The 15,415-nt window shown below is 42.3% G+C and overlaps 1 protein-coding gene across 4 annotated transcripts in view; it reads right to left on the bottom strand.

Moving 5' to 3' along the window:
* Positions 1 to 15,415, bottom strand: part of nin (ninein (GSK3B interacting protein)) — a 35,553-nt gene that overhangs the window by 14,783 nt on the left and 5,355 nt on the right. For 3 of the 4 annotated variants that reach the window (XR_014570874.1, XM_083792364.1, XM_083792366.1), the window contains exons 2-16: positions 14,696 to 14,908; positions 13,157 to 13,253; positions 12,543 to 12,715; positions 9,658 to 9,703; positions 9,277 to 9,452; positions 8,969 to 9,115; positions 8,688 to 8,855; positions 7,805 to 7,941; positions 6,918 to 7,058; positions 6,560 to 6,734; positions 6,103 to 6,213; positions 5,848 to 5,937; positions 5,261 to 5,396; positions 4,517 to 4,638; positions 3,255 to 4,366 (exon numbers count right to left, since the gene is read on the bottom strand). Coding sequence is in view for 3 of the 4 variants with exons in the window: in XM_083792364.1 (XP_083648490.1) it covers positions 3,255 to 4,366; positions 4,517 to 4,638; positions 5,261 to 5,396; positions 5,848 to 5,937; positions 6,103 to 6,213; positions 6,560 to 6,734; positions 6,918 to 7,058; positions 7,805 to 7,941; positions 8,688 to 8,855; positions 8,969 to 9,115; positions 9,277 to 9,452; positions 9,658 to 9,703; positions 12,543 to 12,715; positions 13,157 to 13,253; positions 14,696 to 14,887 (3,023 nt within the window). In the remaining variant the exon portion in view is untranslated. The remainder of the gene's footprint in view (positions 1 to 3,254; positions 4,367 to 4,516; positions 4,639 to 5,260; positions 5,397 to 5,847; positions 5,938 to 6,102; positions 6,214 to 6,559; positions 6,735 to 6,917; positions 7,059 to 7,804; positions 7,942 to 8,687; positions 8,856 to 8,968; positions 9,116 to 9,276; positions 9,453 to 9,657; positions 9,704 to 12,542; positions 12,716 to 13,156; positions 13,254 to 14,695; positions 14,909 to 15,415) is intronic. The other variant, XM_083792365.1, reaches the window with a different exon arrangement.

Genomic DNA, 15,415 nt, shown 5'->3' with positions numbered 1-15,415 from the left:
GACAAAACCTCTCAACTCCATTGGACCCTCAAACTGTCTGATAAAGCAATTAACTCTGGCCTATCCGCCTCTTGTGCAAGTAATTGACAATATATAAAGTCACAACACCAACTTTGATGAGGCAGTATTGCTTTTTTTCCTCCAAAATATAAGGTTTTATTAATTTCCTGAAAAATGTATATTTTTCATTTCCTGAAAAATGAACATTTTGGAGTTAGGTGGTTTCATCCCGACAGCAGAGATATTACAATGAAAACTGATTAATGTAAAACAGAGGAAGTGTGATCTACTCCACCAAATGCCTACATCACAGTGAACTGGGGAGGTTCTACATTTACAACACGCACATAAAAAGGTGATCCGTTATAGGAATTAAGCAGTTAAGCAGCCATAAAAGTGTCACATTGAAAGGTTTTCAATGTCTGAGGAAGTACAACAGCAGCACTACATTGTGCTAGGAAAGGGAATGAGGTGTGGTCTCAATGAGCAACGCTTGACGAGAGGGAAGGGATCACAGAGGCTACTGCTAGGTAGGACGGGATCCTAGTTTTTCTCCAAGTTACCTATGAGACTGCATGCTCTCAGTTAACGTCAGCGACTTGCCCTGCAGCTCTGTGAGCGCGTTGCGAAGTTTGCCATTTTGCTTCTCGAACTCCAAACAGCAGTCCTCCAGGTCAGTCACTGCCTGGATCTTGGCCTCCACATGGCAGTTCAGGTCCTGGTACGAGTCAGCTGTTGAGGTCTCAGAGGATCTAGATGCAGGGTCTTGAGGCATGTCTATAAGGATTTCATTATGCCTCTCCAATTCAGTGACCAACTCTGACAGCTTACTGTTCTCCTCTCTCACCATGGCAATCTCATTTACCAGCGCAATCTGCTGATCCTGGAATGCATGGACAATGTGCATTCTGCTCTCAAGGTCCAGAACCCTCTCTTCTAGCTCACAGTTCTGTTTCTTTAGTTTGCCATTTTCCTGAACGGAAACGTCATATTTAAGCTGTAGGCCTGCCATCCTTAAGGCCTTTATCTCAAGCCCTTTGGTCTGCTCCATTATCAACAGCATTTTAACTTTGAGGTTATAATTTTCCTCTAATGCATGGTTACCAGCTTCAATCTTCTCATTGCTGTGGGCCAAAATATTCTCTAATGTGTTGGTTTTCTGTTGAAGCAAGTCTGTTTTCTGGTGCAGAAGAATGTTTTCTTCAATAGCCTTGCTATACAGGGCTTGTAGTGTACCTAGAGAGCATGCCAGCTGTTCACAGGGGCCATTGAGATTCTGAGATTCAAGAGACTCGGGGGAATAGTTGTTTTGCTCATCAGCAGCTTCACTTGAGTCTCTCTCTTCTTCACTAAGTAGTTCAATTTCAATCCCTTCATAGTGAGATTTGTCTGGTAAACAATTTATCTTACCATTCGCCAGGAACAGTTTATGAGGGTCACCTGTGGCCTGTGGAGCTGAGGATTCAATAGCAGTCTCATTACATCGCTCCACGTTATGGGAAGAACATTCATCTTCTTCAGCTGGGCCTTCTTGAGGTTTATTGTCCTCATCACATGATTCATGGGCTACATGATTCTCACAGTCAACTACAACTACATCTTCACCAGCGTTTTCATTTTCTAATACCTGAGGCAAAACCTTAGAGGAACTGCCATTATCTTCGTTTTCAACGTCTTCCTCATCTTCAGCATCCACATTATGATTCTCTGGAACAGTGTCTTGTGGGACATGGCCATCTGATGGTGGACATAAGTCTTCTTCATTTGGGTGTTTAGCTTCACACGATTCACAATCTTGTTCATCTCCTGCACTGTGTACTCCACACACTTCATTTTCACTTTTCTCCTCAGCACAATCAGTGTTTTCAGGACCTTCTTGTATTAAATCAGGTGCATCAGTTATCATCTCTGCGTCTTCATTCCCCCCCCGATCTTCAGCCGACTCTGAGGCAGTGGATACATACTTGTTTAGCTCACATTCAAGCTCATTATTTTTAATGCTCAGAAGGTCTCTCTCTGCAATGAGCACTACTCTCTCATTCTCTTGCATCTCACAGCAAGACAGGTTATCCATCAACTTATCCTCAATGACAGATATGTTTTCTAATAGCTCTTGCCTCTCAAGATCAAAGTCCTCCGCTGCCTGTTTAAGAAGCATCTCGAGCTCATCGATTTTCATTTTTAAATCATCACACTGAGTTAACAGGTCAATTCCCTGCTCAATCTGCTTCTCAGATATAGAAAGTGCCTCTTTGTATTTTCCATCAAGTTCTGACAGGCTGATCTGAAGTTCTGCCCTCTCTTGTTGAAAATCTTCCACTGCTTGGTTTAGCAGAAGCTCAGCCTCAAGTGCTTTCCTGTCAGACTGGGCCAGGAGTTCATCTTTGGTCTTCAAACTGTCCTGAAGCCTGTTGTGGAGGTCATTCAAGTGCCTACGCAGCTCTATTTCTTTGGTCTGGGTTGAACTGACTAAGTCTTCTAGCTCATTTTGGAGCTCCTTGTTCCTTGTCACAAGTGCTCCCATTTCCTCCTTATGGCTGCTCTCTCGTTCCTCTCGTTTGCTTGCACTCTCCTGGATTACGGCCTCTCGCTCTTGCTCCATGGCTTCTCGCATCAGTGTTCTTTGCTCCTCTGCCTCCTGGAGGGCCATCTCCATCTCAGTCTCCCATTTGTGTTTCTGCTCTGTGTGGTTTTCGGAGAGAGTCTTCAGCTCGCTCTGGTAGTACTGTTCGAGCTTCAGCACGTCAGCTTGAAAACGCTCAGTAACAGACTCTTGTTCACCTGAGAAACGATCTTCCACGTCTTTGATTTTCTTGGTGAAGTGTTTCTCAAGTTCTCTCCTGTACAGTGTTAATCAGTGATAGTTATGGGCACAGTTGGCAACAAAATAATAAACAAACATTAATTGTATTACTATTACTTACACAGAATGATTTGAATGTTACACCTTTCCTCAACAAAATATTTTAGCAGGCAAAATGGCATAGGGCTGTGCAATGACAAAATATCAATACGACCTAACGTCACCAATGGCCGTTGCACAATAATATTTCACACAGCAAGAAACAATGTTAGGGAAGTGTGAAATACTGTGTGCCAGAAAAGCATGCACACAAAGTGAAAACACACAAGAAGTGATCCCTCAAAGTGTGATCTGTGAACTTATCTCCATACCCAGGCATGATTGTGACGTGGATAAAATGGACAGGACAATGACATGGATTTAAATCATTTATAAACATCAGTACTCTCACCTCTCCACAGCAATGTCCTCTCGTAGTTGGTCCAGCATACCACCCAGTTTCTCCCTCTCCTCACTGTGCTTGGCAGTCAGCTCCCGCATGGCCTCCCGGTGGCTCTCTTGCAGGCGAGCCTTCTCCTCCTCCATCTGCAACTCCAGCCGCCTCTCCGCCTCCTTCCTCTCAGCTTCTAGGTTCTCCCTCTCCTCCTTCAGTTGATCCTGGAGCATCTGCTCATAATCTTCCTCCAGTTGCAACTTCTCCCCCTCCCACTCCTCCCTCAGCCTCCCCTCTCTCTGCTCCTGCTTTAGTCTCTCCTCAGTCAGTCTGGTGTGCATCCTGTCCTCGTGGGCCTCCTGAAGCCCAGCTAGCTCAGTCTCCCACTCCTCCTTGAGCTTTCTCTCCTTCTCCTCATGCTCTTTGAGGAGTCTCTGTATCCCCTCTTCCAGCTCAGTCTGCAGAGCCTCATTGCTCTGATCCTTCATCAGTGCTTTCTCTTTTTTCCACTCTCCAGTAAGCCTCCTCTGTAGCTCCTCATGTTCTCCTCGAAACCTCATACTCACCTCTTCTAACCTGACCTTCAACTCTTCCTCATGACTTTGTTGCAGTTGTTCTTTTTCTCTTTCCCAGTCCTCCAATAATCTTGCCTGCACATTGGCCCTCTCTTCCAGCAGTTTGGTCTTCTGCTCTTCAAGTGTGGCATTTAACAGCTCTTCATGTTCCTCATCTGTTTTATTGAGCGCCAAGGCGTGCCGTTCCTTCAGCCGCTCCATCTCAGTGTCCATGTTCACCTCTATCTCAGCCTGATGGAATTCCAGGGATTTCAGCTGCTCCTCCAGGTCTGCGATATGGGTATGGGCCTCCAGTAGTCGCTGGCTAAGGTTTGCAACTTCTTCCGCTTGCAGGTTCTCTAGTTCTTCCCTCTCCCCAGCCTGCTTCTGTACTACGTTGGTCCGCTCCAGCTCAATTTGTTCTAGCTGCTTCCGTAGCTCTTCTTCGTGATTCTGAATGCCAGCAATCTCCTGCTTCAGTGCACGGACCTCTTCCTGGTATGGGAGTGTTATAGCAGCCTTCTGCTCCTCGTGAGTTGCCTGCTGTTCTTGTACCATCAGATCTAATTCATTGACCTGGAAACATATGTGGAGGAAACAGCTGATCAATCAAATAAATATCAGTGAAATTGAATTGAAACATAATTTCTGTTGTTTTATCACTGATGAGCGTATGTGTAAAGAAAATAAAGAATAATAATCATTAGATGGTCCCAATGAACTCACCTTGCTTTCCAACTGAGCCCTGAGATCCTCCACCTCCCGATGATGCTGCTCCTTCAAATGCTCTAGCATTAGTTCTGCCTCGAGTGTCATGTTAAATGGCTGTCCATCCTCTGAGCCAAGACCTGTAAATAAAGCACAAATATAGCACTTAGAATGAGGCAGCACTAGTAAAAGGTACAATATGTTCTATGTAAACCTCATATACTACACAACATATTTGTGTACAACACACACACACACACACACACACACACACACACACACACACACACACACACACACACACACACACACACACACACACACACACACACACACACACACACACACACACACACACACACACACACACACACACACAGAGGGAAGAAACAGAAAACCTATGCAATTCCTATTGTATAACTTGATGTACATAAAAAAGTAAAAAGCAAAGTGCATATCTTCCTAAAAATATGTCTACCTCTTATGGACCCCTGACCATGACAAGACCTGTTGCGCATTACGTAATGGTTGGGAGAGGATACGATATGTACAGTACTGTGACCATACATTTAATATTGTCATATAATATGAAATGTTGCATCTTCCCCAGGCCGGAATGTTCAGGATTATGTTTTCGCTCTTGTCCATCTCTCTCTGTGTGTGTGTGTGTGTGTGTGTGTGTGTGTGTGTGTGTGTGTGTGTGTGTGTGTGTGTGTGTGTCTTTATAGCACTTCTATGATGTAAAGTAACAATGAGGCCTACCTGGGTCTGACTCCATGCCAGGGCTCTTGCTTTCCATCTCTTCTGAGAGTGGTTTGCTACACAGCTGAGGAACACGGCCAAGACTGTGGAACTCCTGCAACTCTGATTGCAACTCATCAATACGGTCTTGCAGTTCCTGCCAAACAAGAATACCCTCATGTGCATGTGCAGTTGAGTACATAGAGTATGCACTCTATGTACAGTATATAGCCATATACAAAAGGTGAGTACACTTGTACAGGTCATATACACATCATCGCTGTCAGGCAGAAACCTGGTATCTCCTTTTTTTTCTCTCAGTTTAGTTTTTTACATTAATGCCCTACTTCATCACACAAATGATGTGACACACAAAAGTAGTGAAAATAGCAAATCTACACAAGCGTGTAGAGCTATGCAAGGACCTAGCCAAGGTTTACACCAGACAACAACGATATGTATACAATACTGAATATGTAAATTATATATTTTTATTCATTCATTTAATATATCTTTTACATTATTTTGAATATACATATAGTCATATAGTTCTAACATTAAGCATAATTTGGTTTAAGGTAATCTTTAGGTGGAATGTTTATAATTACCCTGCATTGCGCCTCATAGCTGCAGCGTAACTGTTTGATGCGTTCCTCCTGGAGGAGGAAGTCTGCACTGCCTGGGTCCAAGTCCCCAAACTGGAGATCAGAAATTTACAGTAGGCATGTTGCACCAGGACCATTAAGAAGGACCATTAAGAGAGAGGATATTCCAAGAACACAATATACCCACAAGACACAACATACTGTAAAGCCATTAATTCATATACCGGTATGCACAGTCAAGACCATGTGGTACAGTACCTTTTCCTTGACAATTTTATCCAAGTGTTCCTGGAGTTTAGCGATTTGATCATGTGCCTCCACTAGTTGCTCAGTGCTGTCCAGCAGCTCCATTTCGACACGTCTATTATCCTGAAAACCATGACATAAAAATCAGCACTTTCAAGTTGAAGGACTTGTAGGTTATATAAAGTACATACATACCTAACCCTAGAACGTTGGGGTGATTTATTTTTTGGTGACATTTCATAAATATTAAAGAAGAGTACCTCAATTTGTCATGTGTTGTACTTTAAAATAGAAAATATATTTAGATGAGAATGTTTTTTTATGGAATTTATTATATACATAATATAATAATATAATAATACATTATATATTAAAATAACAGGCTACCCAACGTTGGCGATGGTGTGGCAATTATGTACATTAGTGTTCTAGAGCAATTGTTTGATTTGATTTAGCCAAAAAACTTTACCTTAACAGCTATGGAGAGGTGGTCTCTGAGGAAGGTTTCATCATCCCTGATCTTCTCTATCTCTGTCTCCAGTTCCTCACGCTGCAGGCCAGCCTGCTGCTGAATCTGATCCATCTCTTGGATCAGCTCTGACCTCACCACTGCTACCTTCTCCTTGTGGTCCTGCTCCAGTTTCCTGTACACACAAACACAAAAGTACAATACTGAGTCATCACGCTATAAATTGTGCATTAAAGCAATAAATAATAGTAAAAACAACTACAATGCTGTAATGTTAAAAAAAAAAAATAATTGCCTGGCACGTTGAGCAGCGCGCACATATTTTACAATGGATACTTGTGAGAGAGAGTTGGCCTACCTGAGATTGAGGGTATTCATGTGCTCGATGGCAGAGTGGTGCTCATCCACCTCAGCCGCCAGCTGACTCTTCAGCTTCTCTGCTTTCTCCAAGTCAGATCGAAGCTTCTCTTTCTCTCTGAGTTCTCGGTCTACACGCTCACTGAGAGTTAAACGCAACAAGAAACTAATAGTTTAAAAAACAGAAATATGTGAAAAGGCATGTGTGAGCAAGAATAAAGCTTTTAGAGTCTTTTAAAGTCATCATGATGATAAATACAAATGTAGTGAACATACATACATATTCATAGTACTCTGAAGACATATATTTCCCTACAATATGATACATTTCCACAGCTCACTGGCCATGGTTGTCATTTAATATAATCAATCAATCGCAAGACATGGCGAAAGCATTTCCGGGGGTCCCCAGCCAAAAACATTGAGAACCCCTGCACTATTTGATTACAAATTCCCACTCTGAGATCAAATACTATGAAATAATTATGCTCTTATTTTGCTATGCTATTTTCTGGTTGCTATTTGTCCATAGTCTTTTCATGTTTTGTTCGTACATATTCTAGCAACAATGGGATCATTAAAACATTTTTTTAAACATTGCGCTCTGAAGGTCATTACACACTGGCGAATTGGCGACGCGATATATTCGTGCGAATAATTCGCATTTAAAAAAAAACAATTGAAGTCCATGCAAGCTTCCACATCAGTGGCGAATGTGCAAATGTGCGAAAATGCGACCGTTTTCGCTTTTATTTGTTCGCTCTGGTGTCGTATTTTGCAGAGATTCGCAGGCGAACTGCAACATGCAATATTTCGCATTTTCAGATCGCTTATTCGCATCGCGTCGCTAATTCGCCAATGTGTAATGACCTTGACTCTTGTACTCACAGGAGATGCCTGATCTCTGCTTTGAAGCTTGCCAGTGCCGCCTGGTGAATCCCATTCTTGGTAACAAGCAGTTCATTCTCCAGGGCCATAGTTAGCTCACATAGGTTCAGTTTTCCATCCAAGCTGAAATCCAAGGCCTACAAACAAAGACATTTGTCATTTTAGTTGTATTATTGTTCGGTTTTTATTTTCTTAAAGCAGCACAGCACTATGTAACCTTTTAATAACTATATAGCATATTATGTCCCATAAGATTATAAGCAATTATAAGCATCTATAAATAATTATATAGACTCAGAGGGGTCCCTGCTAGGGGCTTTACAGGATTTCTTTGTATAGGGAGGACAATGAGTTTCATTTGGGCATTCGAGCTCCAGTGTCACACAGGTAGAGACGTCAAACACGCAAGAGAAGATTGCCTATTTATCGACCTGGGAACTGCCCGCCACTTACATACTGGGTCATTCATAGCAGCCATAGCAGACCTACAAGCTCACAAGCTAATAATTCTAGCACTGCCCCTACCCGCTTGCTATTGGGTTTGGGTTGCAATTGGGTCCAAGTTTGTTCCCCTCCACGTCTTTCTGTGTAAAACTCATGACCGCGCACGATGCAGTGCACGGGCAGACAGTCACGGTCAGGGAGCTAACCAAGGACGTAGATAATCTTGGGTAATGAAGCCAATGTTATCCAATGTTATCCAATGTTGCCATGTTATCTTCTCTTACATCAAATAATGCACTTTCAATACAGAACACATGGGGAAGGGTTATGTCGAGATTTTCACGTCCTTACAATAGAACGGTAGCAGGTGAACTATTGGCCAAGTTTCCCTTTCAATGTGCAAATAAACAAATTCTAAATATACAAGAGTACACAGTACCTGAAGGATTTCAGTACTGTTTTCGATGCCCTCCTCCATCCAGGCATCTAGGATGTATTCGACAGGTATGTAGCCAGTCCCATCATCCAGTGTGGAGAAGAGACGCATGCCTATGGTACCCGTCATAGCTGAGGGAGTGACAGTCCTGCGTCCTACCTCATCAAAGGGCTGCAATTGGAAGAATCTTTCAGTGAACTCAAAATATAACATGGATAAAGAATGAGTTTGCACATCTCATCTGAAATGTTTGTATTATTATATTCAATACAGTAGGAGCTTACCTGTGTTGAGTGGAGTCTTTTAAACTGTCGGTAAGACGTTGAGGCTGAAGTTGTAAGTGGTGTACTGTGGCTCACCACCCTGGTAACAAACTCCTGAACAGTCATGGCTCCATCTCCACTCAGACTCTGAACTACATCACCAGTTACCTGTTATCCAGTTACAAAGATCTGACCATTAACACTTAAACATTTGAAAATAATGTTCCAATGCTTTAAATTCTCTTAGATATCATCACATTTAGCATTTTCTAGGCAAAATAATTCCCCCTCTCAGTTGTGTGAGAAACCGGGGATAGAAATATGCTCACCTCCAGTGCCAGGTAATCACAGAGACTGAGCAGCTCATTGTGACTTGCACATCCGTCCCATGGCAGAGCCAGCATGTCACAGGCTTCCCGTATCCTACCCTCCAATTGCTCCGACAGAGGCACGATGGTACCCTTAGGAGTGCTCGGTTCATCAGGATTCCAGAGATGCATCTGGCCTGTACACACAGGGTGAGAGAGTCCATCATATAATCATAACATCCCTAGTTTGATTCTGACTGGATAATCCTAAAATCAATTTTCCAGACACAACAGTTTAAGGCAATGTTGGTGATCTTTTGGGAAATACAGTAAGTCGAGGTTTGTTTAAGTTAAACACCACCCCCCCCCCACCCCCCCTTTTGGAACACAAGTCTGACATACCTTCTGCTTCATACTCCTCTGTGTTCGCTTCCAGAGCATTCCAGCGCTATGAAAATTCAGATGAAATATGAGAAAATAATTATGTCGAACAAAAGTGTCTTTATAACAAATCTCTTTTGTAGACTACCAAAATTACTGCAGGTCAAACAAAACACACAATTATTTAGTGAGAACCAGTGAGAAAAATCACCACCTTGAAAACAAAATGGTTTCTCATGTGACTGGTAGTCAGCCGATTATAAAATCAAACATGTTTTTAAAATTGGCCACGGGTGAGAGCATTTGGGGTTGCGCTGGGTCTTAGACTCAGACAAAAAGCACAAGCAAGCTATTGTGATGGCACGGGCCCCAGGGAGGGTGAACGGAGCAGTCAAAACTGGGAATGGTGAATATAATGGACAATTAACATGTGTGAAAGACACACTTCTTTCTGTTCTGTTAGTTGTGTTGGTTGCTAATGATGGCTCAATTCTGATTAAATAAATCATGGTTGGTGTAGGAAAGTTATTTATTTTACGTATGTGAATTGTGGTTTCATATACTGTACATACACATACATGTATAGGTCAGAGCGTCATAGAAAGACAGAGGGATTAAAAAAATTAAGGAATGCATGGATATTCTTCATCCTGACAAGCTTTTTGGAGATGTCGTTTTAGCTTTGTATGAAGAAAAAATATATTAAACAAAATTAAAGACACATAACAACTTAGTCTTAATGAGTTCAAATAAACGTCTCTAATGTTTCTTCTTGATTGAAATACATGTTCATTCATGTGCACTGTCCTGGAAATATATTAATAAAGTAAAGTAAACATGCACTGTGCTTGCAAATATGAAAATAGGGAGCAGTTTAGTGACCCACTGTAATGCAATGGGTCAGTCTCAGCGTAGAGGAATCCATTGTTTGGTGAGGGAAGGGGGGTGATGAACAGATGGGTCTCTTCTAGACTAGAGGCTATAGCGTGTATAGGCATCTAGGAGGGCGTGGGGTGGCTGCTCATTGTGTCTCCGTCAGACTCCTTGACTAGCTTTCTCCTACAACCCCCTCACCCCACCCCTTTCGATGTAAAGCCCCTCCTCATGCCTCTCGTCTCCCCACTGACCCATCCCCATCTGCTGGTCCCATGGGCCACACATTGTTTAACCCAGCCTTGATTTCTCAATACCAAGACACGCTTCATTTCAGTGCCTCCAAACAGTGTTTGCCTTAGTTCACATCTGGGGTATAGAAAGGGTGTGTGTGTGTGTGTGTGTGTGTGTGTGTGTCTCGCAGGTGGAGTGAAGGGCACATAATACCAACACATCCATCCACATACGACGTAGACCCCTGTTTCTCTGACCAGTTGGTTGCTTTTGTTGACCACTATTAATCCTCGATGCAGCATACCATTCAAACACTGAGCTTTCAATGGTTAAAGACTTCAGTCATTGGCGGCCTGCGTCACTGCAAGAAAACCTTTATTCTTCAGTCCACAATGGCAGATACGTCCAAAAATGCACCTGCCCTTCCACTATTCCATAAGCCATTTATGTGTTTCAAACACAATAGAAGTGATGGCTGGTGGTTAGGTGCCAAAGTGTCTATTCTAATGGGCAAAATAACCAGCAACAGCAAATGTTTACCAGTATTTGACTGTTATTTTCCCCCACTCTAGTTTCTGTTGTACAACTACACAAATATGGGTGTGTAAAATGGGCCAAGAGGACATAAACCTTAGAAGTTAAACAACCGTTACAACGGAGTGTCTCCACCAGCAGTGAGAGCAGGATTATCCAAGAAAAGGACCTTGGAGATCAAGCTGGACAGAGACACCATGCAGAGAGCTCAGCAGTGCATGAGCAGATTCACTGTACACACTGTACACACTGTGTGTGTGTAGCAGTGCTACACACACCTTCACATTTAAGCTGATGGAAACGTGCCAAGCAAGCGGTATTTAAAATACTAGTCTAATACAAGGTGCTATGGTGATCTGGGAGATTCATATTAAGGTAACCAAAACATTCACAGGTGTGGTCCTTTCTTATCACGTGTCCGTTATCGAGGCATTGAAGACCCCTATAGGTCTGGAATTTAAAGTAAATATACAGAAGGTCTAAATTGAAAAACTGAAAACAGAGCTTACAAACAAATATGTCAGCCTTCATAATTTCAAGAACAGGAGATGTGTGATCAACAACCATAGACAATCAATTATACAGACACTTCTTTGATCTATCTTTGATCTATCTGATTCCCTCCCTCATCAATCTTTTACATTATATGGCCTACCTGGACATGACGATGATAATTGATATAAAACACTGCACTGTTGCCTTGACCACCACAGTACACATATGATGATCAAAGTTCACCAAGTAACACCATGGCACTTAAATACACAAAACCATGGTATGTTAAACTGACTTAATCACTGTACCACTGGCATCCCAGATGCCACTGTAACATTACTCCTTGAATGTTATCATGATGGGTATGACTGTCTGTATATAAAATAGGATAGAAACAGACTGTGTGCTGCTCTATGGGCAACCAAAATTGAACACTTTGGTTCAGGGTTAATTACCTAAAGGATTTGAAACAGTGATGTTAATTTATTTACAGCACAGACAGACAGCATAAATGACAGCACTGTTCTACAATAGCATGCAAAGAGTCAAGTGAAACATGGCTTGTTGGGACTGTATACATAATATTTTAAGAGCTGTCCTGTGTATAGCACTAAGCTGATTAGCTAAGAATAACACCTTTGGGCTCGTTGAGAAATAGAATACAAGCAAGGTCAGCAAATGAAAAGGACAGTATCGATGTGTTGTATGTGTTGTTGTAGTTTGGTTCTGGCAAAACATGAGAACATTTCAATAGTCTGAGCTGAACCCACCTCTCGCTTCCTAGGAACAGCAGAATAGTCCTCTTCCGGATCCTCCTCTCCTTGAACGGGGTTCACGTTGGTAAGCTCAGTTAAGTCTGAAACAGGCTCTATGAATTCTGGGGTGGACCGGCGACCATAACGCTTACTGCCCTTCACAAACTTTGGCTGAATCACAGGCGAATCTAAAAACAAAATTGGATGGAATAGTGATGAGGATTAAGGGAGTCTTAAGGGAATCCTAATAAAACTTCTTAGAATCTAAGTCCATTAAACAAACAAATGAATACAAAAACCCCAATATACTCTTTGTCTTTGGAATGTCAAACAAAAGCCAGGGGTAGAACCATGACAGTGTAACCAGCCGCTAAATGGAATTGGTTTTGTGCCCGAGCGTCTGGATCTGTGCCTCAGTATATAGATTTATGGCTGAATCAGCATGGTAGCTGTTCCACCAGTTCAGCCTTGACAATAAGCCTTCTCAGCTTGGATGACATAACACCTCCCCAAAGTAAAATAAAACTGAAACTACCATGAGTTATAGACAAGATTAATCCTATGACTTCCTGCTCTGAGTCTGTGCTTGTTAATACAGGATTTGTCGAGTATGGACCACCACACCTTACCTGGTTTAGGCAAGTCTTCTTGCCGTTGCGGTTGGGGTGCTTCGATATTCGACGACAAAACCACAATCAGTGCATTCTTGAACTGGGCAAAGTCTACCTGTAAGGAAAATAAATGTTTTTTTAACTTTCATAACCATCATGAATGAGAGAATTCATTATACATAATTATTACATTGGTGAATTTTGGTATGTGCAGCAAAGCAAAACATAACTAGAATAATAAAATCCTTCAAATTCCTAACATTGGATGCAAACCACCTGGATGCAGGGTGGAGACTGGGTGTCCCTGAGTGTCTGGGTGGGGGTTATCCAGCAGGAGGCAGAGAGGGGAGGGAAGGTCACACTTCTCAAGAAGCAACAGCTGTTAACCCTAAATATGGAGATTTTCTTTGTGCGTCAAGGTTGGCGGCTGCTGGATTTACGTGAGGGTTTACTTTTTTTTTTTACTTCATTGTTGGATGAGACAGTCCAAGCAAGATGATCACTGCCCCTTTCCTAACATTAACAACCCCAAACCAACCCCCACGTGGAGGCCAAGGCCGAGACAATAGCCATCCATCCATACGCATGCTTGCAGACAAAGAGATACCGATCGTAAGGTTCTTTAGAGTTTACTAGTCTTTTTTAATAATAGTGCATCCTTCCACTGAAAGACGAAGTATCAAAGATCCAGTACATACATGTACAACGCTCTGAACATACACTTAAGTCCATTTGTAGTCCATATTAGTAAAAGGGGAAAAGATTTATGTGGAGCCCTCAAAGAAATGCATCAGTGAACGGCCAGTTGCAGGCCTGGTTGTCTTGACGACAGACACCTGTGATGAGGGATGATGGGGCACTCCTCAACACGATGGCTAACAAAGCACTGAAAACCTGGAGACTAGGGATGTTAATAGTTAATGGCCGTTAAGAAATCAATCAATTAAACTGAACAGTTAATAATTCACTTTAATTAACATGCCTTTGCATGTGATGCAACAGACAAAACAGTGCACTTTTTATTTAATTTTATTCTTTATACACAGATGCCATTGCCTGGCCCTGTATCGCAAATGGTCAAATAAAATTATTTCTGTATATCAGTGTAGATTTTTATTTTAGACATTGAGGGAAATTAAGATTCACCGGTATAAAAAAACCCCAGCACTTATCAACTATCTGGTTAATCGATCGATAAGGTTATCAAAACGTATCAATTATCACTTAATCAATAATTCCCATCCCTACAACAACAAAGACCTAAGAGCTGCAGTGCCTAACATGGGCCTCAGCCAAATTCTGGACACAATGAATACCCTGAACAGTCACATTCACATGTTGAAATATGAAACATAACAATGAGCCAATATTCTCTTTGAGCAAACTATTTTAGTTCAAAGACTGCAATGGACCTAATCACGACAATGTGTTTAGACGAGTAGAGCTGCACCATTAATCATTTAGGAGTCGGGACCATGTGATTTCATATTCAACCGGAAACAACACAAACATTAACCATGCGGACAGTGCATTGCAGAGCTTTGGTCTTAGTCTTACCCTGCCAGTGAAGTGGTCTTCATTCTGGATCAGGGCCTGGAGAAGGGCAGGGGTGGCATCGCCCAGGTAAAGGGACTGGCAGAGGTCAGACAGCTCCTCTGGGGAGAGTGACCCAGTACCGTTGGCATCGAAACTGTTAAAAACTTCTTTTAGGCGCTCCTCATACTGGTCCTGCTCTTGGGCGTCATCCATCCCCCAGGACAGCACCCTGCCCTGAACAGGAATAACATGATGAAGACTGAATGATAAGTTGGTTTAGACAGATTTTAGTTGTTTCATGAAGGACTAGCTTGTGCAGAGCGAATTATGTTGAGTTCAAATCAAAATAAAGAAAGCTTAAATTCCAAGATCACTGAGTAAATCATACTAAAGACAACACGTAAAGCAAGAGTCAATTCCACATAGCTCAGACACATCAAATCACAGTTAATGAAGCAAGCCACTTACAAGCAGGATAGAAATGTCCATATCAAGAGCAACAGTTCCTTGGGGCACCCTCAAATGTGACAGACACAGTGTGTTTGATCTACTGCCACATTGCATTGCAGTGGCATTACTAGGAACAGAGCGAGTAGGAAAGTAGAAAGGCTTTCTCTAATCCAATTAGTACGATTAGACAATGTGGTTGAGAGGCACCCTGGTAGCTCACCTGTCCCTGCCGGCTGCCGCAGGTGCCTGGGGTGTGAATCTGACCTAATGCCCGTTTAGTACTTGACATAC

Source organism: Protomyctophum parallelum (genome assembly GCF_964188405.1).
Source record: "Protomyctophum parallelum genome assembly, chromosome: 20".
Classification (NCBI taxonomy): domain Eukaryota; kingdom Metazoa; phylum Chordata; class Actinopteri; order Myctophiformes; family Myctophidae; genus Protomyctophum; species Protomyctophum parallelum.
This window is presented reverse-complemented; position numbering and strand designations above follow the sequence as displayed.